At 44.9% G+C, this 26,083-nt stretch overlaps 1 protein-coding gene across 6 annotated transcripts in view; it reads right to left on the bottom strand.

Moving 5' to 3' along the window:
- The window catches only part of atp8a2 (ATPase phospholipid transporting 8A2), a 50,837-nt gene that overhangs the window by 1,655 nt on the left and 23,099 nt on the right, over positions 1-26,083 (bottom strand). For all 6 annotated transcript variants that reach the window (XM_034572125.1, XM_034572126.1, XM_034572122.1 and 3 more), the window contains 13 exons: positions 25,797-25,861; positions 17,183-17,355; positions 12,066-12,249; positions 11,244-11,354; positions 9,236-9,310; positions 8,193-8,315; positions 7,698-7,776; positions 7,551-7,612; positions 7,008-7,064; positions 5,724-5,831; positions 3,461-3,549; positions 3,159-3,263; positions 176-267 (listed from right to left, as the gene is read on the bottom strand). In XM_034572125.1, coding sequence (XP_034428016.1) covers positions 176-267; positions 3,159-3,263; positions 3,461-3,549; positions 5,724-5,831; positions 7,008-7,064; positions 7,551-7,612; positions 7,698-7,776; positions 8,193-8,315; positions 9,236-9,310; positions 11,244-11,354; positions 12,066-12,249; positions 17,183-17,355; positions 25,797-25,861 — 1,323 coding nt within the window. The remainder of the gene's footprint in view (positions 1-175; positions 268-3,158; positions 3,264-3,460; positions 3,550-5,723; positions 5,832-7,007; positions 7,065-7,550; positions 7,613-7,697; positions 7,777-8,192; positions 8,316-9,235; positions 9,311-11,243; positions 11,355-12,065; positions 12,250-17,182; positions 17,356-25,796; positions 25,862-26,083) is intronic.

Genomic DNA, 26,083 nt, shown 5'->3' with positions numbered 1-26,083 from the left:
GTATTTAATGTAATGAGAGTGAATAAAGAAATAGAGATTTGTAAGGCAACAATTGCAACAACAATAATTGACAAATGTGGACTTACATGGAAGATGTGTATATTCGCCTTAAAGCCTGTGTTGAAGCAGGACTTTGACGGTGTAATAGTAAATGTGTCTGGAAGAAGAAACTCACGTGACACAGTCTGCTGCACCGAGTTCGAGCGTCCTACACTTGAAGGTGTTTTCCTAAAGACTCTTGTCAGCAGATGGGCTCGTTCGTTTAGACTGAGGAGGAAAGAGGAAGAGCAGTTACATCACAGTGTCGACACGTAGCCACTGGTCTACAGGTGATTTCAGAGAGAATCTCCTCTACTCAACGCTACAGCACAAAACCATCACAGGCTACTGGAAAATATGTTTTAAAAATCAGGTTCCTGGACTTTTAATTTCTGAAGCTAATGAGTAGGGAGATACTCCTTCAACCTTCAAGGGTCTTTGAGGAAAACGCTGCAGTATACAAGGAGAAAGTAAAAAGCCTCCGTCAGTGATCCACACACAGGAGAAACACACAGATCAATAAGGCAGCAACATAAGTGGACTTAAGACCAGGGAGTTGGAGGTGGAGGTGGATTTGACTCTGACTGCTTCTGACATTCAATTTGAGCCAACAGTAATTCATAAACTGCCTGCAGGGCAACAGGACATCCACAGTAAACTACTCCTCACTCCTCACTCCTCTCCTCTTAACTGCCCCCATTCCGAGAAGAAGACTGGATCCTCTGTTCTGAGACCACACGCCGTCACGGCTCCTCTCCTCCCGTGACCAAAAATAACTAAGCCTTCTCCAGGTTTTGCACACAAATGCACGTATGCACCTATTAAGTTCTTATACCTCTCTCCAGTCTCCTCGTCGTTGTTAGAGCCATTATAGTTGTTAGACAAAGGCACTGGATGGAAATCTAACACTTGTGTCTTTTATTGCCACGTCAGGGAGTCGTTATCTTTTGGCAATTTCATTTGTAAAAACACATTTTCTATCTTATCTGGCATTAACCAGCGGTGACTTCACACAAGAGGGGGTTTCCTGGCACTAACGCAGCAGTGATGATGATCAATGGAGTAGTTATGGGGAGGGGAAAAAAAGTCGGCCTTCCTGAGTTTCAAATTTGAAGCGAGCAGTTAGGAAATTCTCAACACTGTACGTGACTGTTGGGAACCTTCAGTGGAGTGTGAAAAAAACAGGCGGCTCTGAAGTTTGTTCAAGCTCTCTTTGGCCAAAAAAAATGATGTCTGTTAGAAAGATGACAGCGCTGAGAAAATGATAAAAGACTTGAACGGTGGTTGGACAAACAAATGAAAGGCTCATGCATGAGTACGACTCAAGTTCTCCACCAGTGATGTTTCATTCTGACGACCTCCCGATTTAAAATGGTCCAAGGATGTGCTCCGTTTGAACTCTTCCCCCGAGACGCTCCTGTACGCTACCTTTCCTCCTCCTTTCCCGAGCAGACTCCATCCAGGACCTCCCCAGGAACTACAAACACAGATGTGCTTCTTTTCCATTTTGCTCAATTTCCTGCCTGCCCACCCTTACTTTACCTCTTCTGATTCTAAATGGAGAAGGGCCCAACGAGCCTGGATTTAGAGGCAGGGTCGGTCGGGACAGGGGGCCTGAGTGAGGATGAGGAGGAGAACTGTGGTCGCCCACTCATCCCTCGTGAACCTGACGACATACCTCAGACCTCTCCCACGACTTCCAAGAACCAAAACTACTCAGAGAAAAAACCTTGTCCTGGTCGACTCACGTCTGACTCATTATTACAGTGAGAAATAATATCAACTCTTAAAAAGACTCACTAGAAAACCACTGTGAAATATAATATTATATTACAAGCAAGGCCTGCTTTACAAAAATCATCAAATACACTAAAAGTACTACTATTTGTTATTGCTAATGTATTTACATTTAAGCAGCATTTTAATTTGAATGAGCTGTTCACCTGTTTATTAAAAGTTCAGAGAAGCTCAACTCCGAACCCCGAACTGGAGAATCAGTCGTCACGGCCATTATCGTGAACGGCTGCTACAGAGCGCTGGTCGCCAAGTTTATTAATATTGGACATATCTTCTGTCCAAATCGCACCACGTTAGACACTGTGCTTCCCTGAGCCCTCAACAATACACATGCCAAGTGTGGTGCCAATAAAATGAACATTTCTCGAGATGTGTCTTCCACATACAGAGATTTCTGGAAATAGAAGTTGATGAACCTTCAAAGTAAAATGTCACTAAATCGGACAAATAAAGGAGCTCGGAATGGAAATACTCAAATAAAGTACAAGTACCTCAACCCTGCCCTCCAAAACTTGAGAAAATGTAGTAAGTTACTTTCGTTGGAGGGAAACCTACAAACACACTGTATCTACAACCTGCACAGACAAAACTAAACAATCCAATTGTTTCTAACACATCTCTAGTGACACCACACACACACCGAGCTATGGTAAACACACCAGTTCTGTACAGCAGTTCAAATTGATCCACCTATGAAGCCATCCAGACAGAGAGGAAGAGAAACAGAATGGACATGAGAGTAGAAATAGAGAGTCACTCCACGGCAGCTTGTAGTGAAGCACACAGGTCGTCTGAGGTAACAAACGCAGGAGCTACCTCTGTGAGCTTGTGACAGCTCTGGCTCTACGGGACCTCAGCCTTGGCTTTGGCCCTACGGACGGTGCCACACAGGAACCAGGAAAACCGTTTATTTCATATACACACACAAACATATTACCTATGTAATGTGATTATATAAAAACTGTATGTAGCCATTCTACTTTAAAAAGGTAGGGTTGGTAGTTTGTTTTTGAAACACGTTTTATCTTATTTGGTAAAATCCTCTTCACGCCCCGATAACCATGAATAAATAAAGTTGTACGCAAAAAAGAAAAAAGAAAAAGCGAGTGTTTTGGGGACATAGCTTTGACGAGAGGACCAATGGGAGGGGGGGGCGTATATGTATCGGTAGCCTGCTTTTTCGCCCCTTTCCAGGATTACCAACCCTAGCTTTAATAACACAAAATCTAATTTAATGTATTAAAAAAAGTTCTGATGACACAATAAAATTGGATGTGAATGCAAGTGTGCTCCCATGATGCTTTGCAGAGTGTAACATATACCTGCGGCCGTTGGCGTCCCTAAGTACAGCTGCCCCCGGGTCGACGGCCCGAGCCTCCAACTCCTGCACCTCCTCCAGAAGAGACTTCCTCGCGGTGCGACGTGTGCTGTGAAGCAGAAACAAGCTCATCGGACTCACGAAGGAAAGTCTGAGTGTTTCACATTGCAGACGCGAGTGATTCATAATGTTAAGTGTGCGTAAGTGTTGACACAGACTCAGTATGAGTTATGTAAACGCTTGGGTTGACTTGAAAAGCCTCTGTATGGATTTCCCACGTATTTATGTTCGACGCGTTCTACTTACGCAGTCCAGGCGAAGTCTTTGAGTAAACAGGCAGTCGGCACCAGGATCAGGCCGAGCCAGAAGTGCCAGCACTGCATCACCTTGCCAGCCTGCAATGACAACACACAGCCTCCATTTATTTCTCCCCGGTATTAATTCAATTTAGTATTAAGTCATTTTTCTCCGCAGCGAGCACAGAGGAAGAAGCGGTGAGACATTTGAGAGCATACAGAGCATAAAGAATCAGAGTTAGCCAAACCTGAATACCTCTGATGTTCGCCAAACACATTTAACAGCTTTCTCACACCCTGCGTCTGCGCCACAAACTGGATTTAACACAATATTCCCACAGCTGAAATACAACGATTCCCCGATGACGAAAGATAAAAACTCGAGCAAGTATCCACACATCACCCCTACCTGTCTCTGCAGCTGCTCTCCCCGACCTTTGACCCTCAGCCTCCAGGGATTAATCACCCATCTAACCACTGTCTCAATTTGTCCGCCTGTCTCCCCCCCGCCTCTCACTCGCCCACGTCTCGTTCTCCTGTGGTTCCCTCCAATCTCGCTCTTTCACAACTTCTTTACATTATTACCGGCTCCATCTTCGCTTGCTTGTCCTCGCCTGATCCTGTAAATCCCTCAGTTTTCTCCCTTTATGACCCAATATCTCCCTTTTGGTAATCTGCACAGAGCTCTGCGGTGTTTCACAAGCTCTGGTGTCTTCGTCTCTGGGTGTGAGCCTTTAAGTCAATAGTCGCAAAGTACTTTGTGCGCTATGACGTCCTTCACTGCAGGTTTATTAGCCGTAACGTGTGCTTCCTGTATCCTGCGATCGGATCCAGAGATACAGAGATAATTTGGCTCCCAGAGGGAAGAGGCGACAAGGAAAATGAATCGGAAAAGCGTCAGGAAGATATCACCTAAAGCAGCTGGAATCACCAGATGATCTGAGCGCACTCACGCAAGCACTCACTGTGTCTGTTAGTGACAACAGAGGAGGCAAAAGTACACACATTCTTTACTCAAGTAGAAGTACAGAGGCTTCTACTACTAGGTAAAAGTACTGATTCAAGCTGTTTACTCAAGTAAAAGTATAAAAGTACAGCCTCTGAAATGTTTAAAGTAAAGACCTCTTGTCACATTAATATAGTTTGAAGACTATTTAACTTAAATCACCAATTCAACTAATTTCCTTGCAAGTGAAAGTGCAGATATTTGTGTTAAAATCTAGGGAGTAGAAGTAAAAGTCGTCAAAAACAGAAATACTCAAGTACAGAAACCTGAAAAATGTACTTAAGTACAGTAACTAAGTGTTTGTACTTCATTACTTCCCACCTACACACAAACAGACACTGAATATATCACATGCTCTTCATACATTGGGAAGATGGAGACAAGCTAAATAAATGTCTCTGCTTTGCTTTTACATCCACAGAAACAGATTGTTGGTCTCCGCCAAGTTACAGTCGACACAAATCACACATAGCTGGACACACACAGGGCATTAATTCTGGCGTGTACAAATTTACACACAGTTTTTTCTAAGAACTCCGCAGCTATTTTCCATTATCCGGCCCCCCGTGGACAGATGGAAATATAGATAGCAGGAGTGGGGAGAAATGAGAGAGGTAATGGGGTAGTTAAGGGGGACGATGGAGGGCTGTGGGGGATGGTGGCCGAGTGTCTCTGACCATTCCCCAGTTAGACCGAGCAGCTGCAGAGATATTTGACCGCATTCCTGATTTCTGACACAAATTGAATTAATGGGCTGGGGTGAGTTGAGACGGTCCGGTTCCCTTCCCCTGCCCACTCAGGGGGGCACCTCAACTCACCCCTGCCTTTATCCCCCGAACTCTAAAATGAGTCTCCCAATCAAGGGGTCTCCACGAGCGCTCCTCACCCCCCCCCCCCCCCACCCCCACCCCCCACTGGACCCTCATCATCAGCAGCAGTAGCAGCAGCCCACCCTCTTGAGTCAACACCTCCGCAGAGGGCAGTAAAAGACCGGGGGGCTCGGGTGACATGCAGCAGGTGCGGGACGCCTGGTGAGAGGGGCAGGAGGCGCATAAATCTCCCTCCGGGGTTCCATCAGTGCCGACGTGGAACACCCAAGAGGTGAGTCTCATAGGCGCCATGTAGTGGTAACCAAGAACGAGGGAGGGGCAGGTGATGGAGGCTGCGGAAAAGAGACGTCGAGCGGTAGGGCTATTTTAACCCCCGTCACCCCCCCGCCCCCTGTTGCTGAAATGAGTGACACATGTCTGCTAGAGGGAGGACTTGCCTGGCCCAGCATGTCGGGGGCGATGGGGATGGAGGGCCAGATGGCTGAGTAGACGGCGAAGAAGACCATCCAGAGCGCCATGCTTCCCCACACTGCCAGGTGGGAGAACTGCAGCGGAGAGAGAGAGAGAGGGATGCAAGAGAAGAGGGGGAGGGATTAAGACACAGAAGAGAGAGACAGCGTGAGGTCAAATAGTTTACATACAGCTCGTCCGAATATAGACAACCTTTCCCTCCCTCCTTCCCCTCCCTCCTTCCCCTGTCTTCATCCCGCTGTCTGTGATGTGCTGTAAGTGGACACTGTGTGAATTCCAGTGGGTCCCTGCTTCATTACTGCCAGGCTGTTGTGTGGACAGCTGAACGGACAAAGGTGTCGGAGCCCTTCTGTCCGTCCTGCCAATCTCAATCTCTCTCTCTCTCTCTCTCTCCCCCCGACAGCAGCGGTGAGCAACACCATGTCAAAGGCCGAGCTACTGTCGCTTTCAACTCGACACACATCTGACTTGATTTTGATAAACAAAGTGTGAACCAAATGTTTTGGTCAGATTCTTCCACCATAATCTCCATAAACAGATTCTGGGCGGAGGGACAAGATTTGGGGAGATTTTGTTTAACTTTGGTGTCCCACATGTAAACAGAGGGGAAAAGAGGCTGAAGACATTGAGCAGAACGCATCTTCTGAATTCGTCTGCAGATAACTGTTAGTAAAGATTAGACAAAATGCCGTCGGGACCTAAAAACACCCAAAAAAGTGACGTTGTTTGTGTCGGAAACTATTCTGACTTTTAACGGTTAGGTGTCTTTTAGTCATATTATTTTACCTCTATTATTATTATTTTATACCCCTTTGCTATGCTTTTGCTGAGCAGTAACAATATCAAATCAGTCTTTACAAGATTAATCTATTGGAGCAAATTAAACGCTTGTCGCAGCTTCTTCACAGTAAAAAACCTTCACTTTACATCAAGTGTTATTTCATTATTATTTGGAAATGTTTTAAGTTTTATAATCAGTGGATACAGTTGAATATTGCACAGCAGGGCAATGGAAAACGAGCTGTGTGGAAGAAGAGCTGCATGTAACTACAGTATGAGAAACCTCAGACCTCTGCCATAACATCAAGGTAAACCACATCTCTCCTGACTATAAAGCATTTAGACCATGTTACATGAATCCTCACCATGAAGCTCTGATGAAGAGGCCCCCCCTCCTCTTTATTTATCAACAGCTGAGTGAAATGCACCACGTGTTGTGTGGCTTATTAGAGTGTGTTAATGTTCCTTACCTTGGTCCAAGCTGTGGTCTCCATTCCAGCTTTCAGACACACTGTAACAACCACATACTACACACACACAAACACATGGGAGAGGAAGGGGAAATAAAAAACACAACAGAGAAACAAGATTAGTACACTGGCGACTGTGGTGATAATAAACATTTATGTTTTATAGTAAACTCAGTCATGTCTGGTGAAATAATCAGGACCCCCACAGCCACTGGTAGCCTGCGCACGCGCACACGCACACACACACACACACACACACACACAGACAACAAATAAACCCCTCTGACATTCACATGACACTGCAGGGAGTAAACTGATAGCGAGACAGCGAGATGGAGAAGTGAACGGAGAGAGGAGATGGATGAGGAGGAGAGGAGACAGACTGGCTAGACAGGACTGGACTGACTGGAGACTCCGAACGGCTCGGAGGAAGCTACACAACGCTGGTGTGTACACAAACACTGTGCACATTCAAAAATATAAACACAACTGTCTGCCAACAGACACAGGAGTTAAAATATAACACACAAGTAAGATGCTTACCGTGTAGACCATGTTCCCGACAAACAGGTAGTCGTTTCCCTGCCCGTTGGGGAAGGGCGAGTCTGTGTGGGAAAATGCACAAGCAAACAATATAAGCGTGACACAATCCACAATTATTATACATTATTACTGCGATGAGTTACTCACCGTGCTCCAACATTTTGAGCGGAAACCAAAAGAGGATAATTGAATGAATCAGTGCGTTGATGCAGTGTCCCCAAAACACCTGAAAGACGGGAGAAAAACAAGTCAGAACACATTCATGCCCCACACACACACACAAAAAACTGCAAAACACACAACTTCAGCTTTTTGCTACCAAAAGTTCCCTCCTGTACTGCACACACACACACACGCACACACACTCCAAAATGAAAGCCTTCCTTATTCTGGCCCTATGAATCTCATTAGTGGTCGCCATGGAAACACCCCAGTCTCCACGCCACTTGTTTACTCGCCGGCGTCCCAAACAAACAGCAGGCATCACTCGTCAGCCCCGCAGACGAGCCGCGACGTGTGACGGGTTGGACGCAGAGTGCAAAGATGACAGATTTAAATTTAACTGTCAGATGCAGCACTTCTGCTTGTTTGTTTGTTTGCGTAGGTGAACGCAGACTGTAAAATGTGTGTGTGGGCCTGTACCTTGGTGTTGAAGCCCTCGGCATTCTGGGTGATGCGGTAGAGCTGCGGGAATCGGAGCATGTTCTGCTGGCTGCACGGCCGGTCAAATATCCCCAACGTGAACGGAGGCAGTGCAGTAAATATCTGGATCACACACACAAATACACACACATTAGTGACACATAATACACAGACACGTGTACTTTTACTAACTGGACAACGCTCATATCGCACTACATCTACTACTACTACTTCAATCATGGTTTAAAAATGGACGTTTCCAGATATGAACTTTGAAGAACTTTGAGAAAATTTGGTCTGGACAGTTTGTCTTTGACGTGTGAGGAACACAAGAGGAGCTTGTTCGGGTCAGACACGTTCACAGCAACAGAGAAATGTCTGGAACATTCATGTTAGGGCAGGCACTTGGGTAGAGCATGCAGGATGCAGAACGTGACGTGTAAATCCTGCTCCAGACATCACATGGTTTTGTTTACAGCACATCAACACATCGCCAAACGCTCTCAAATCTCGTTTTTTCTTTCGGAGTTGACATCTTTGTCAGCATCTTCTACGTGTATGGCTCCTCTTTTGAGATATTTGTATTCTTCCAGTTGTGCGTACGTCATGTTCAAAACGCTTTAATCAACATGTCCACTCGCTTGCTGTGAATTTTCCAGACATTCTCCTACGTTATTCTCACATGGGCTCACTCTGATATTTTCCGGACACTTTACTAGAAGGCCGACAGGAAAAGTTCCTGAAAATGTCCAGAGCAACTGACTCTGATATTTGCGTTCTCACATTCAGGCCCTCTGGAAACATTTCAGTGCATGTCTGAAAGCAGCCATAGAGACATACTCTCAGACACACACGTGCATACAAATGTGTGTGTAGAGAGCAGTGATAAGAAAGTAGAGTGAGATTGATCAGGAGATAGGTGGAGAGCAAGAGAGAGGGTGATGGATGTCAAGCAGGCGGAGGGGGGGGGGGGATATAGTGGAGAAATGGAGAAGAGTTAAAGAGAGAGGTAGTTTGAGAGCGAGTAGAGACGTAAAACTCACCACATTGTAGAGGCCTATACACCAGCGCTCAAACAGGATCTGCCCCGAGAAGCCGTTCACAAAGGCAAACCAGAGCTGGGTCACAAAGAGAGGGATGAGAGGGGGATGAGAGGAACAATAGAGGAGGGTAAATCTGCCTTTAGGGATACAATGATAGTGGAAACAGTGCAGAGAGATGGACAAATTTATGCCGCTGGTACATATACACATGTAGTAGAGCACTTCAAGCATTGCAGTGCATGAAGAATCCATAAATCCTGCACACCGCTCATCACCTGAGCTCATTTGATTTAGTAGTTTCAGGCTACATCCATTTTCCGTAGCAGAGCTGATGCTTAATCATTTGAAAACGCATCAGCTCTGCTACGGAAAATGGATGTAGCGTCCAGTTTGGAAACTCTGCTGGCCTCATTTTAGTTTGAAAACTTCAGGGCAGTGTTTTAGTCTGAAACAGAGATGTTTTAAAAATGATGACACTCACAACCCTTTGCTGATTAGGTCGTGTTGGTCATGATGAAACTTTTGCTGATTCGTCACGCTTGTTGTTTGTACAAAAATCGTTTTATTTTGAATGAAAACATAGAAGTATGGATGTAGTCATGTACTCAATCAGTAGATGATGAGGTGAGATTCTGGGGCCTGCTGGGAAGTTTTAACAATTTCTGACTTTAAAAAAACAAAAAGTCGCTGTGATTCTAGGACAAGCTGAGATCAGATTTCCTTTGAATGATGTTGCTCAAACACATAATAGGAATTTCATGTCATCCTCGTGAGGAAACCCCTGGAATAAAAGCAGCAAACATCACCTCCGGCTCAGAGAGCAGCAGCGTTGACAGGAATTGTTTGAGGCAGAGAGACGATGGTCCGATTTGTTTAAAAAAGTCCTTCCAGCGAATCATGATTTGGCAACGACTTATCGATTTTACAATATAAAAATATGCTGGTTGCACTTCCTGTGGCTCCATTAAAACCACTGAGCATGAAGTTTTAAAAGCATTCCTCACACAGCTTGTGGCTGCCTCTGAAACCACAGTCTGACTCCACAGAGCTTAATTTACCCAAAACACAATGCTTAAATGTGACTGTGGCCCAGGGGAAACCTTCATTAACGCCTTGTTTACACACACACACACATTCGTGGAGCAGACACAAGCTGATCTGAGGGCCGATAGAGAAAATGTTTGGGGCCACTGGTGGGAGTTGTGGCATTCCTGGGGCATACAGTGCAGCCTACAGCCTAGGGGTGAGGTCAGATACACAAAATAACACTCTCTCACACACAGAGACACACACACCCATCCCCCTTATTCTGTCTCCTCTAAGTGGACAGAGACAGTCTCTAACCTTTGGCCTAGAGTGCTCTGCAGGGAGCCAATCATGTGAGATAATCACAGAAACACACACACACTGTGGTGATGTGAGTGGGACAGTGGGCAACAGGCTGCAGCTCCCATGAGGACCTGCACCTGCTGGCATCCTTAATGTCAGACAGAGGGTGAGTGGAGGGTGGAGCACAGCTGACAAATACCCCCCATTACAGACAGGCAGGCATCAGGCAACACACACACACACACACACACACACACACACACACACACACACACACACACACACACACACACACACACACACACACACACACACACACACACACACACACACACACACACACACACACACACACACACACACACACACACACACACGTCGACCCTTGGAGCCAAGGTCTCATCGCTGCTGATCTACAACACACGTTTTTTTTCTGTGCAGTGTGTGTGTGTGTGTGTGTGTGTGTGTGTGTGTGTGTGTGTGTGTGTGAGAGTAAAAGAGACAGAAAGCAGACACCAGAAGGGCACCTCGTCCATCACTGTCCGCCACGTCGACAAACAGCTGCAAAACATCTCTGTTAATGTAACTGTGTGCGTAAGCCTGTGTGTGCATATGTGTGTGTGTGTGTGTGTGTGCGAGTGTGTGTGAAACAAAGAGCATGTGGTGGCAGAACTCTCACCTCTATAATGTAGAGGACCACGTTCTTATAGAAACAGTAGAGGATGCACTTGGTGACACGGTTGTAGCTCCACGCCCCATGGACCAATAGCAGCTTCTCAAGGTAGCAGAACTGCCAATCAGAGAGGGAGAGAGAAACACTTAAACATCGGCATAGATACAAAGATGAATGAAGTAATGATAAGAGACAGAAAATGGCATGAAGAATGTCACAGGGAGAGAAGGAGAGAGCTGAGGGGAGAGGACGCTCACTGATAGAGATAAGTTGTGCAAGATGCCCGGAGGTGAAGAGATAAAGTAAAACAGTGAAAGTGACAGAAAACATCTGCGTGAGAGACAGACACAGAAAAAGACAAGACTCCTGAACCCTCAGGTTGTTTCAGCCTAATCACATCTCCATTGAGTCGCCACAATGAGCTATGTAGATTTAAGTTTTAAAGTGACGTCTTCAAATTGCTTGTTTTGTCTGAGCAAAGATATTCAATTAACAATGATATAAAAGAGAGAAAAGGAGTAAATCCATTAGAGATGATGTTTTCCTCTGTTCACTGATAAATGAACTGAACCATAGACTGTAAATAAAGATGGACGAGGCTTCTCCACTTGCTCACAGTTTGTATTGACAACATGATATGTGAGTGGCCCCTGTAAACAAACTCTCCTTTCAGTTGTCCCCCTAGAGGAAGGTCAAAGGTCGGGATTAACTGAACAGTGAGCAGGTGAGGGTTCAGTGTCTTGCCCTAAAGACACGTCAGCAGGGTGGGCAACCAAACACGCATCCATTATCTACGCTCATGGCTCCACGATTCGTCCGCCAGCCAACCTGTGCTATGGAGTAGTCAGAGGAGTTGGTGGCCTGCATGCCCTCGTTGCCGCTGATCCCCACTCCGACGTGAGCCGTCTGTATCATGCCCACGTCATTCGCGCCGTCCCCTATTGCCAGCGTGATGGCCTTCACGTGTTTCTTCACCATGTCCACGATCTCGGACTTCTGCAGCGGAGACACTCTGGGGAGAGAGTCAAAAGAAATTGTTATGTTAAATTCATAGAGCTGTCGGGGTTTAGGGGGTAGAGGGGAAGATGGCGAGCAAATAACAGTCATAAGGAAAGAAAGAATTAAGTCTAGGAAGTTAAGAATGAGAAGGAGTTGAAAGAGAGAGACAGATAAAGGGCTGGCCCAGCTCTGTTTACTGCTCTTCACCTGGTATTAGGAAACAATGATTCACTGTTCTGCTCAAAAGACTGAGAAGCTCACGTTTGATGCGTTTATGTATACGTGTGTGTGTGTGTGTGTGTGTGTGTGTGTGTGTGTGTGTCGGGGGAGCTTCCAGTGGTACTCCACCCTCTTGACCCGTATCACTGATCCTCTGTCTATAACCGGTTCTGTCTCTCCGCCAACAATGGAGGACCGAGGGAGGCTCGATTACAGATGCTTCCCCTCAGGGCCGCTGAGAGTTGATGGCGAGGCGCTTTCTGAAGCACTATGGGTATTTTTTCTTTACACTTAATGGAGTCATGTGTTGCGTCTCTGAAATGACACCCTTCATCCCTTGCTGCCCCCTCCCCCCCGTGGTGGTTCTCTCTGGATTTACTCCCTGTTTCTTGGCTCCATTTGCCACAGATGGAAGTTGTGATGTGTTTTTGATTTGTGTGCTGGAGATGAAAATTTAAAATTCTGAAGAAGAAAATGTTTGAAAGTGTCAACCATGATGTCGTTAGTCCTGCACCCGTAAATCTGAATTCATGTGTGATCCAGGACATTTTTTTGATGCTATAAAAGCTGCGTGGACTCTGGCTCAGAATGCCTTGGATCACGGCGTTCAATATGTTGGATCATTTCTGGATAGTGGGAGGAAGTGGAGACGCATTGTTTTATATGAAGTCTGTGGTTCAAACGCCTGTTTGGTCAACGCCTTTCTGTGGTGTTCTCATGTCCCACCGGTGCCAGTGTGCAAGTTTTCTCCAGGAACTTCGTCCAAACACATGCGGGTTAATTTAATTGTCGCCTCTAAATTGCCCGTGGGTGTGAATGTGAGCCTGTATGGCAGGTTTATGACAGACTGGTGACCTGTCCACTGCGCACTCCGCCTCTCGCCTGATGTCAGCTGAGATTAGGAACAATCACCCTTAACTGGTCGTGATCTTCGGAGGAGGTCGTGAGAGGAAAACTCCAACCGCACACGGTGTTTACATTCTTAAATGCTGCATTCTCGACCCAGGGACTACGACTGAATTTGCCTCCATCTCTGTTTTCACAACACGCTCTGCATGAGGAGGCGTTCTCCTCTGCCAGTTCACTGTCATTCACATGCACAGAGCTCAAGTGAGCATTGCCCTCACAACCTGTGGTGAAAACCAATACTGTACATCGACAAAGGGAGAAAACCGACACTGGAACAGGGATTTAACTTGTACAACAAAGCAAAGTTAGATTTCTCATAGTACAGGACATGAAACTGTAAAGTCTAATGAACAGTGTGAGACAAATGATGGCAAATGTTCCTATTAGACTTTAATATATAGTAAGTTTGAGTTTTACATGATGTCTGGTTTTCCTCTTCAAACTCGGTTACTGTTTTAACCGTCAACTGTCTGGTAAGCACGTGAGTAACTCAACTGGATTTATAGATCAAATCCAGATATTAAACATATACTGTATTTCTCTAAATATAGTTTTGAAGAGACGTGCAGTACAACATGATGGTAACTTGAGCATCTATGCTTGAGGATCCACTTAAATTGTTGCCAATACTTCAAACAGTTCAAGAGGGACTTTCACAATGAGTGTGTGTGTGTGTGTGTGTGTGTGTGTGTGTGTGTGTGTGTGTGTGTGTGTGTGTGTGTGTGTGTGTGTGTGTGTGTGTGTGTGTGTGTGTGTCAGGTGCAGCTCCACTCTGTTCGTCAGTGCTCTGATAATGATGTTACAATATTAAATTATGTGCGGCCACAAGAGGCATCACATGCAAACAGAATACAATATGCTGCTTTGATAAAGATATGACAAAATCAAATCATGAGCAGCTGCAAAGCCCCTCACACGCACACGCTCTGCTGGAGGCTACGGGTCACAGCGATGGTTGTTCTTCTATGAATATGGATGTAGGATCATGTACCGGTCAAGCATAAATCACAGAGCTGGGTGGTCCGCTTCATTCATACACTGGCGTGGCGCAAAAACACACATTTACACACACACATGCACAATCCGCCCCCTCCTCCGCACACACACACGCCACAGGATATTTCCAGGGGTAAAACCTCAGAAACTTGGCCTCTGAAGTCATCGCTGAAGGATGGGATCAACCTCTGCTCTTTGTATTTTCCTGTTCCTGCGTCTGAAGTGTGCGCGAGTGCGTCTGCCTGCGCGTCTCCCAGGCCTCCCACCACAAATCTCCCTTTATCTCCCCCTTTCTTTCCCGCTCTACGTTTCCTCTAAACACGACTAACGACTGCGACTGTGTAAAGTGGCATCGGGGAGATGAAAGCCCCGCGGTGCTCTCCACGGTGGAACTGAGCAGAAAATAAGCAGCCGCTAAGTCCTCCTGTAAACAAACGCGGACTGAAGTCAGGAACCCATGCGTACGAGTGCACTCAACGTCCCCGCCCCTGAATCACACACACACATCCATCATACGCATACAGCAGATAGAGAGAGATTATCACAGAGACACCTCTACTTAAAAGTCAAACCTCTAGCTGATTATGTAGTAACGCAGTACAGTGCCCTACACACATACACACACACACACACACACACACACACACACACACACACACACACACACACACACACACACATTACATGAGTCACCTGGCTCTGGTTCTCTCAGGGGTCGCAGGATGAATCTAAAGCATTGTGATGATTACTAGGGAAGAAACCAACACGAGAGTAAATGCGCGACAAGGAAAAAACTTGGTTGTTTTCCCCAAACTTCTCTGTAAATTCATCTCATTTAACAATCTTCCTAATAAATCCAGAAATCTCTGTCTGCGTATCTTGGAGTCAGTTCTTTGATTTTCTCTGGTGAACTCCAAACATGGTGGGATTGTAGCTGCGGACTCCACGAAGCGCGGTGTTGACAGTGACAGTTGTAAAGACCCCAACCACCCATTTGTTTTTAGGCTGCACGGGTTACAATAAAACTGTGACATCATCATTGACGTCACGGTACACGGCCTTTTATCAAAACTCCACATCGTCTCACAACTTCACGCTTCGGTACCGGAAGTTTGCACATGGTCTAAAAATGTATTTTCTTCACATGCTCTATGCTCATTTTGGTCTGCATGAAAAAAAAAAAGGAAGGGATGTTTGGTACCAAGCTCTCGCTGGGGTAGGGAGAGATAGAGGAACGGAGGTAAAGGGGAGCACGGGGATGTAGTGAAGGAGCGGGGAACAGAGGAGAGGAAGCTGGAGGCTGTTTGTGAGGCCTGTGAGAGCCGAGTCCGGATATGGGCTGGATACGCAAGAGAGTCAATTACTTCCCTCTTGGCTGCATGAACGCACACACACGCACACACACACACACACACACACACCAACGCACACAGCCATTATACATTTCCATTGATACAAAGTGCACTCTGTTCATACTATGTTTACTGCATGTTCCCTTTTTTGGTCATGTTCCACTCAGCACCAGCTGTGATGTTTAATAAAAGACTTTCCACGCGTCTTTTGTCCGTGCATGTGTGTGTGTGTGTGTGTGTGCGTGTGTGCGCGTGTGTGTGTTCTTGTGCCCATTCCTGGGGTACCAGCAGTAAGTGAGTCATGACTTTGACATTTCCATGAAGTTGAGCATGTTACATTTCTCCTGCTGTGCAGCGGGACGGACTTTTATCATCCTCATTCATTTGCAGACCGTGGGCAACCGACAACATATACAAACACATGCAGGTATGCAGGCCTGTGCACGGTCACACACACACTTTTTCTCCGTCTGTGCCGAGGTCCAGTTGAGCTTTGTGTTTTTGTTCTTATAACAGCTGCTTCCAGTTGCTGATTTGCTTCCTTTCATTAAAATGAGCAGTTTAAGGATTTAAATCCAGTGACTCACACTCTCACCACCACCTCGTCCTGTCAACACTTACTCTGGACTTGCACATAGGTGTTTTAGCATTTAACGACATTCATTACACGTTGTCTAATGTGTCGTTGCAGCACAAACCTGTATCTTTAGCTCATGGAGGCAATTTGTGGTTAAACCACAGTCGCGTACGTGTTGTAATAAAAGAAGAGGTAATGAGATAATGTGCAGGTATGTGTCATCTTTTTGAACACAGGTGTTACAAAAATCTAAAAAATCTACAGCATCCATCTATCTATTAGTCTCTATATCTACCTATATCATCCATCTCTATCTCCATACATACATCCATCTATCTACAACTCCATTCATCTATCTCCAGCTATCCATCCATATGTATCTATCCATCCTTCCATCCATCTCTATATCTATAAAAAGGTGGAGAATGTACAGATCGAAGCCTGGTACAACAAGCAACTAAAATCAAGGATTTACCTCACCGAGATTGTCAACATGTCTTAAAAATATTATTGGGAGTTTGTACATTTCATTGGGTGGATCTCTCTATTGATTTACATGTCGGGGTTTCCCACAGCAGCACAATGACGCTGTGTATCTGTACGGACGTCTCCATACACAGAGCTTTTCCTCCTGACTGATTAAAACTCCAGACTTTGTCTAGACGTCTTTCAGACTGATTTGTTCGTTCGATGACAGGAGGTCAATTTTGTCCATACTTCACACGTCATCAAATATGAAGTTAATGAACCTTTCCACAGGATGTTCAATCTTCATGCTCCTATTTATTGACACAGAGGCTTATAGACACACCACAACTACGACAAATTGTCATTACCTTTTAGATTAATATACAATGTTGACATACAATGCCCTAAATGAGTGTTTTCCTTACCGGCAGCAGATGACGGCCTTGCAGGACAAAGCCAAGTCGAGGAAAGCCTGGCGGAGCTCGAAGGACAGCGCGTACTTCAGCGTCTGGCCGTCGATGATCAGCGCCAGCTCGTTCTCCTTCCTCAGAGAATCGCCCAGCGACGAACAGTGGGCCGTCAGCGTGGCACGAGTGGCCTAAGACAAAGACACGGAGAGAAAAGTTTTATTCGTAAGAAAGATTGATCAGATATGTCCCCTCTTTCAGTTCCAAGACAAGTGGACATTTTATCAACATGCTTTTACTGCCTCCATCTCCTCAACTCTCACACATTTGGATGTACAGCAGGATGAAATACTATTGGCCTCCAAAGAAAACCAAACCTCTGAACCTGCCAACCACGTTCCTGTAGATCCTAATCTGCCCTCTGACCAATCATAACTCAACATCTCACCCTGAAAGCGATTCTTTGTCTTATGCAATCAGACAGCTGCCCTGGTTTCATGTTTTGCGGGGAAATCGTGGTGGTGAAAATACGACACACAGACCAATTTGTTTAAAAGTCAAAACCGCCGGCGATAAATGGAAGACATATGGCCACGGCTGCACAGGCTCTCTTCATGTGAGGAAAGAATTTGCTTCTGTGTACATTAAAACGATTATGAACGCCAATATAAAGCTCACAGTTGTTTCTAGACGTCATGACAACACACTGATGCTGCAAGGTTGAGGCGGCACGTTGAGAATGACAAATACAGAGCAGAGGAGAAGAGTGAAAGGGATAAATGAGTTGGATGAATGTATTGTTCATTTATTTATGTGTGTGTGTCGGCTTCCCTGCAAGGCAGAAGTTTGTGGCAGTTTTGATGGAGCTCTTGATAATAGAGGAACAGAGATTAATAGAGAAAATAAACGTCCCATGGAGATGTAATGAATTCCATGTGGAGGAGCAGGCCCAGTACAAGCTACCAGTCACACACACACATTGATTTAAAGTCGGATTTCCATAAGATCCCAATGTTATAGAGCATAAACATAATAGAATAACAATATATGTTTCGAGGTGTGTAGACAAAGAGTTACAGTTGTTCAGCCGTTCTGATTGTTAACCAACAGCAATTTAAAAAACTAATAAAAAGAAACAATGGTTAAATTTCAATTAAGAATCATCTTCACAATACGACGGCGCACTAGAGCCACTCAGGAGAATATCAGAAGATCCGACTGTGGCCAGCGTTAAAATGAGGAACGTGGTGAATCTTGTGAAGTTATAATTCAGTATAGATTTCACAAATAACAAAATAATGTGGTTCTGAGGGGTCAAAATATTATGTGTCAGGAATTTGTGTAAGAAACCGTCTATTCTGAGGAAAGAACCACACAGACTTGGAGGAAATGTGTGTGGTAGTGGTCGACTGTGAGGTTACGGTTGGTTACATCTGTGCGATATTCAAAGGGGGTTTCATAGTTTCTCAAGAAATAATGAGATTGGGGTTCCTATAATATTATGACTTTACTCTAGAAATGTCAGAATTTATTTCCTCTTCATAGTCCTTCATGTTACAACATGTCAGAACAAAGACAACTAACTAAAGAGATATTAAAACCTATTTCTGCTCTACAGCTCCAGCCCTGACATAGTGTTTACTAACAGCTCTTTACATTGGGAGCATCACCAGGCGTGTTCAGGTTAAAGTCTGTTAAAATCACTCCAACACTAAACAGATGGAACAAGACATTTTTATCCATTAGGAAAATCCAGTACAGTCGCTGACAGCTCACTTAGTCTCTTATCTCGGGACACTTTTGTTAGTTTAACATGTGGAATTCAGCTTACACACATAATAAACAAGGAATGACGCAAAGTGAAATAACCCATAGAAGGAATTGTTTATGGAAACATGGACAATAATAACAGAGCAATCAGCCACTGAAGACTAAACTCCACACAGAAAAGTGCACAAACATTTGGACGTTTGGTGCCGTTAAGAATCTACATAATCTCTCTCAGTGGGTTATTGTCGGCCATGAGGCCAGAGAGAGTCCAGTGACCCACTGGGAGATGAACCCTGTGTCAAACCATCAGCGCGTGTGGAAGAGACAACACAGCGAGCGGACACAAACACACTCGCATGTAGAGGCCATGATTGTGAGACAACCCCATCAACAACAGAGTCGCTCTACTTCTTGCCAAATAGCAACGCACACATGCCTCCTCTTACCCCAAAAAAATCCCTGCTCTTGTTTTCTCAGCCTGAGGCTGTGTGTTTTTCTTTGTGCGCCGGAATTCCTGTTTGCATTCACCTTTTTCCCCCCAAACAGGGGAAAGGAAAACAAAAACATAATGAAGGGATTAAAGCAGATTACAGGTTGTCAGAGTTCTGAAACACAAAGGGGCTGTGTGCGTGTGTGAGAGTGAAGTGCATGTGTTTTTATAGTGGAGTAAAACACGTGTATGCATGTGTGACAGACGCATGCATTGGTTGTTAGTGAGTTTGTGCGTACATGGCGTGCGAGTGTGAGAGATGAGAACCTTTTAATTTTTTCTCTGCTTGTCTTCACCCCATCACAGAGGAATGGACACAAAAGCCTCAGCAGCATAAAGCAAAGTAAACAGCTCATAAGTGAAAAATTACAGTATAAAAACACTGTAGACTACAATGGCACTTAGAGCACATACCTCTGCAAGAGTCCCCTTACATTGCAAAAGTGCCTGACTTTTTTCATCAAGATTAATGAATTATTTCAAAGGAAATTGGTGAAAATATTTTAAAAAATGCACTTTCACATCATTAAAGACCGACTCAGCTGCTTATTATCCCCCCTAAAGCTCGTCTTTGTTCCTCATAATAACATATTCAAAAGGTTTGTCATGAAAAAAATCCCCCTCACGGCCTAAAAATGGATTAAATGTAACTCTACACCTTCCTTCATCATTTCTTACCCCGCTCCTCATCTCCCCACCCTCACAGCTCACCATTGGTTGAGGAGCCTTTTCCAGCTGCTGAGCCCCACCCACAAGGTGACAGGATTGGTCTCTGAGGTTTGTGACATCACCATCCCTGAATCTGGTTTTTTTCAGACCGGCATTTGTTGACACATACGCAAACGTGAGAGTCAGAGTTCACCTCAACTCCATGTGAATGGGATTCCCCTCACGAAGGTTTCCTTCACCTTCTTTCTCCCACAGACTGGAAGTGAACGGGAAGGTTTGTCACTAATACATTTGTGTATGTGTGACCGGGCCCTAAAACTGGAAGCATGAAGCCATGATGATGACTGCTTATTTATTAAGTATGACCTTTATCATATAAAAAGGTATGAGGGGGACATGTTTAGAAACTTTGATTTAATTCTGGATCCACTCTTTTGTCCGGATCCAAAATATTTTTTTCTTGGCCCTCGTCCCATCCATCCTTCCACCAAGTTTTGTGGATATGTGTTCAGTAGTTTTTGCTTAATCCTACTGACAAGCTAACAAACCATTTTATATAGGATTTTTTTTAGGGGACAACTGCAAATTCTACATCTTTCTCAATCTATTTACAGAAATATAATGATGGTCCAATGAGTAACTGTCTGGTATAATGATCAGGCCATACAGGCACAGAGAGGCTCACGTGTATGGGTCAGCCCCTACATGTACAACATTCAGCTGCTTAGCATTGAGGCACTAATGCATCACAGTGACTTGTCACAGCAGGTCCAGTCAAAGCTTCAGTGGCTGAGATAACCAGGGATAATAACCAGGCTGCGTCTGCAGGGAAGCTACAGGAGATTAAAAAAGTAACTATGGTACAAACACTGGTTAGCTCTTAAAGCTAAACAGTCGGCCGCACACTAAACACGGCAAGACCAGACCCAACCGAATCCCTCTGACAAAAGAACAACGTCTTAACATGAAAAGAAACAGCTGGGTCCACTATGATCTGTTAACACTTTCTGAAAGAGAACAAACACGAAGGCAAAGAAAAACGCTTCCCTGTGTGGTTTCCCCCTTTCTCACGCTTAAAATTACCTGCTATTTCTGGAGACCTCAGAGGAAAAGAAAGAAAGAAAAGCCTAATTCTTTGATTGCACCGTTTCATTATGACAGATCTCATTAGCAAGCGCTTTTTAAGCTCCAAAATAAATGTTTATTTTTCATATGCATCTGAGCTCGGAGAGGGCGGAAACACACCCACACACACTTTGTAAACCATGTCCACAGACCCTGCTGCACGGAATTTTATCAGGTTTATATTTGGATCACAGAATGGGCAGGGCATGGAGGCGGTTTGAGATATCACAGGTCACCTTCTCCGATTGCACACTTCACCATAAAATGCATGAGAACAAACACACTTATCTCTTTCCTGTATATATAAATATATATATATATGAACACAGAAAGGACGGGAAAATGTTGACCCGTTCCAGGCCACCCTGTCCCTTCAGAGAGACCAGGATCACTGGAGCTATTATAACAAGCATAAAAAAAATATACCAAAAAAAAGGACTGAGTAAGATGAATGAGAGAATGTACAAAGAGGGAGAGAACGACGGACATGGAGTGGGACGAGACTGAAAGAACGAGGGAGTCCTGCTGAGTGAAGAGAAGGTGGAGAAAGACGCGCTCGTATCTGAGGTGCAGATTCTGTCACCAGTGAGATTTAATACAGCGTTTAATTATCAGACTGTGCATCTGTGCAAACACCCACATCCTCTGCTGCCTGAGCCAGACACACACACACGCACACGCACATACATACATGCAGCTGACAAAAAAACATACAGACACACACATGTGGTGTTAAACAGTGGGGGGGGGGGCCCGTGTACCAAAAAAACTATTAGAAAATGAAAAATGCCAGAACAATGGAGCATGCATGCTGAGGCACAACATATGTGTGTATGTGTGTGTGTGTCTGTGTGCGAGCAGATGATTAATGAGCAGAAGAGAGATGTTGTTTGTTTAAGAGTTGTACTGCGGGCAGCATGACAGACAGAGAGGGATTGTGGGAAAGTTAAGCGTAATGTATATACAGAACTATCAAGCCGATCATGTGCCAGTGCATCTTGGGTAAACGGCGAGCATAGGATCGTATGCTTCAGGGTGTCAGTCTGTGTGTTTTGGAGGCGACAGATGGCACTTGTCACGGCTTCAGCGCTCACAAACCGTTTACCCAGGAGGCATTGCTCACGGGGTTTGTTTAGATGCAGAGGAGCAGCAAAAGGAGATCGTGTTACCACTCACTCATCGCCCCCACATGGCTCAGCTAAAAATCTCCCCCCTTCCATTTCTCTATCCAGATTGTTCATCTCTAACATGAAGTACAATAAACATCCCTCTGCTTTATTCACAAACACACTCCTTAACGACCGCAAAGATAAACACCATATTTGTGTTGTTCCTGCTCTCCCTCCAACAGACACACACACGCATTTTTCCTGTCACACACCACAGACGCTGTGTAGTCGCTTCCTGTGTGTGGACGGGGCGCTGACAGATGTGGAGGCAGCGGTGTGAAGGAGACATTGAGCGCGGTCTCAGCGTCTTCCTCCTGGACGGCGAGATCAACCGCACAGATCAGCACTCGCGCCGCTAACAGCGCAGAGAGGGTGAGACCTAAGTGGGACACTTTATTATTTATTTATTTTTTAAATGGGGGAACAGGAGGTCGACGTTGAGGTGAGATTCTGTTTTCACTCACGCCGCAGGTTGAACTTGCACACAGGCCATAGAGGATAAAGGAGTTGAGCCGGTGAGAGTTATTTTAAGTGCGAGATAAGTGAAGCAGAGAAAAAAGTGTCGCTTTCATCCACAGTGACCAGCAGACATGACCAGAGCTCTGTGAAGCCGACCTGATCGACACGCATGACTGTGACACACATGAGCAGGATACATGCATCTAAAAGAGAGAGCACGTGTCTACACCTAAATTCACATATATCAGAAAGTAAATCTAGATTTGTGCATATGATGAACTTTATTTCATGAGATGAGAATATCAGTTATCTGATCGGACAAATGCCTGAAAACCTGCAGGACGCCATCACTGTATTTTGTGTATAAACAAATGAGAACCAGGATTTTATTTCTCCTCTTTTCTAACTGAATTCAGTTGCAGCGGTTATGTGATCTTGTTTATCTGTCTCGTGTTTGTTGTTTAATATTCACACCCACTTGAAAGTGGGTGGCACTAAAGCAGACAGTACATCATGGACTTGTCACATGAAAAACGCCACTCGTGACCCATATTTTAACGTCAACCCGAGACTGTCAAATAAAAAGATTCTTCTTCTGCAACAGTGGTGCTTTCAAGGGGGGGCTGCATAATTCAAGTTAAATCCAATACTTTTTAGGTGATAATGAATCAAAGTCAAGACCTGTGTCAAAGTTTGACCAGAATTAATTACACTTCCCCATAATTGGAGCGAAGTGGTCTCGCAGCGAGGAACGTTACGCCGTGTTATCTCTCAAACTACAGACAGAGACAGTATTCATGGTCTTTCCCACAGCTGAGACGAGTGAACTGTGATAAAACTGACCGGGATGATCGTGGACTCAGTCCTGTTATTAGTCTTGTTTGAAGTTTCATTACAGCGAGCTAATATCTCTATTGTTTGGGGAAAACTACAACACACAGAGACATTACAAACTATCCAAAACATTTCTTAAAGCATGACGGATGTAGTACTTACGACCTTCCTAAACATATTTAAGACTTTATTTTCAAAAATGAAGACTATGAAACCCAAAAAGTTATTCATTCCAAAAAGGGGGGGGATTTCCCTTTGTGTTTGTGCTTCTCCACAGAAAAGTCAGAGTCAGCTACGGGACAGAACCACCAACCCCCCCCCGGAGCTGTCGAACATTATATTTATGAGTGTGTGCAATTTTGGTGCAGATCCAAATAAAAATCTGGACTAAGTTAATTTAAATGTAGTTTTATGAAGGGGACAGTTGGGCCTAGCCAAATGCATGAGAGCCACTCTAATTGCCCTTCACTTTTATTTAATTTTAGATTACATATAAAGATAAGACCTGTAGATATGAGCTGTAGAATTTGTTTCGCATGTGTGGCTGCAAAAAAAGATTTAGACCTCATGATAAAAACTATACAAGTCTGTATGTGCACATGTGCTATTGGACTTACCAGTAAGAAATAAACAAACGGAGGAGGGGCTGACAGAAAAAAAAGCTTTTACAGTTTCCTCTGACCCAGACTGTATCGACCAGACAGCAATTACACTTTGAACTATTTACTTCTACAGTCCGACATGTGATCAGAACCTTCCAAACCGTGTTATCAATGATCCACTTACAGTGCTAACTGTATTGGCGTTCAGCCACTTGTGCTCATTATATAGGCAATTCTCAGTACCTTATTACCCTCAACCCTGTCCGACTCAATCCACTCCGCATCTAAATGGCTTCGCATGCCGTTTGGCTTCTGACCAGCGAGTCTGGGAGCTTTCAGACACCACGTAAAAACACGTAAAAGAAACGGTAAAATTTAACTATTTCTTTTACTAGAAGTTGGCGTAGCACGAGACGGCGTGATGGTCATCAGTTGTGCAGTTAAAATTAAAACCATGACCGACATTAAAATCCGTTTACACATGATGCAGGGTTAACTACACAGAGGTCTCTGATGTCATGTTGACGATGTTTCATAAAAAACACTCAAATCTCCAAATCACACCAACATCTGCAGAACGACTTGCATGAAGCAGGAGCATGATGGATGTAAACATGGACGTCTCCACAGCAGGGATTAACGCACACCTTGGGCCAACAAACATGCACGCACACACACACCCATAAACAAAACACACAAGCACACACACACACACACACGCACAGTTCCTAGGCTTAAAGTTTATGAGCCATAATCTCCCCCCGTCTCACGTATAAACAAACTCTGTAAAAGTGAAAACACTGATTGTGTGTGTGTGTGTGTGTGTGTGTGTGTGTGTGTGTGTGTGTGTGTGTGTGTGTGTGTGTGTGTGTGTGTGTGTGTGTGTGTGTGTGTTTATACGTGTATGTGAACACACATGTGGGAGTCTGGGACTGCGTGTGAGACACAGAGACACATGACAGCAATCAAGGCATTTAGGTAAAGTCACACATGAAACCTGAACGTAAAGAACACATAACTGGGGCATAAATCGAATCTGGAGATAAAGAATGTCTCAGATCTCCCTCTAACAGGAACATAAATACACTTAACGCGCTCAGTCTGTACATTATGTGAGCGTTTAGCTCGGCAGAGGTTAGGCTGAGAGCCACGGGGAGGGTGAGAACACTGAGAGCCAGGTACTGTATGTGGATGTATGTGAAAGAGAGAGAGGGGGGGAAAAGTGACAGTTCACTGCTTGTCTCTTTTCATCCCTTTCTCCAACGGGACACCAGAGACTTTAATTACCTGCAGATGTACGCACACAATGAGCCCCACCCACCAATCTGCCGGGGGGACCACACCTTAGTTCCCACGGTAACCCTCCTAAGACCCCCCCACCACCCAACACACACTCTCGCCTTCCCGCACCTTTACTGTAAACACACAAACACACACCAAAAAGAGATATCGTACAAAGTGTACAGAGACGTGATGGAGGCAGGGGAGCGGGAGGAAGAGGAGGGTCTACTCACATCCAGAGAGTCCTCGTTGACGATGATGAGGGACATGCCGTGTGTCACCAGGCGACAGGAGTAACCTGAGAAACAGACGCAGTTAGTGGAGGGAGAACGGGTGTGGGGGGTGGGATTAGATTTGTTCAAACCCAAAACACAGGTGAAAAACTGGTGTCGAAGACTACAAGCAATCCTGCAAACCGCTTTTTTTTTTCTTCTTCTGTTGTTTAATTCACCTCAGTGATAATTCACCTTAGTGACCCAGGACTTGTGTATGGATGTTGGATATACAACTGGCCCCTCTG

Source organism: Hippoglossus hippoglossus, chromosome 20 (genome assembly GCF_009819705.1).
Source record: "Hippoglossus hippoglossus isolate fHipHip1 chromosome 20, fHipHip1.pri, whole genome shotgun sequence".
NCBI classification, from domain to species: domain Eukaryota; kingdom Metazoa; phylum Chordata; class Actinopteri; order Pleuronectiformes; family Pleuronectidae; genus Hippoglossus; species Hippoglossus hippoglossus.
This window is presented reverse-complemented; position numbering and strand designations above follow the sequence as displayed.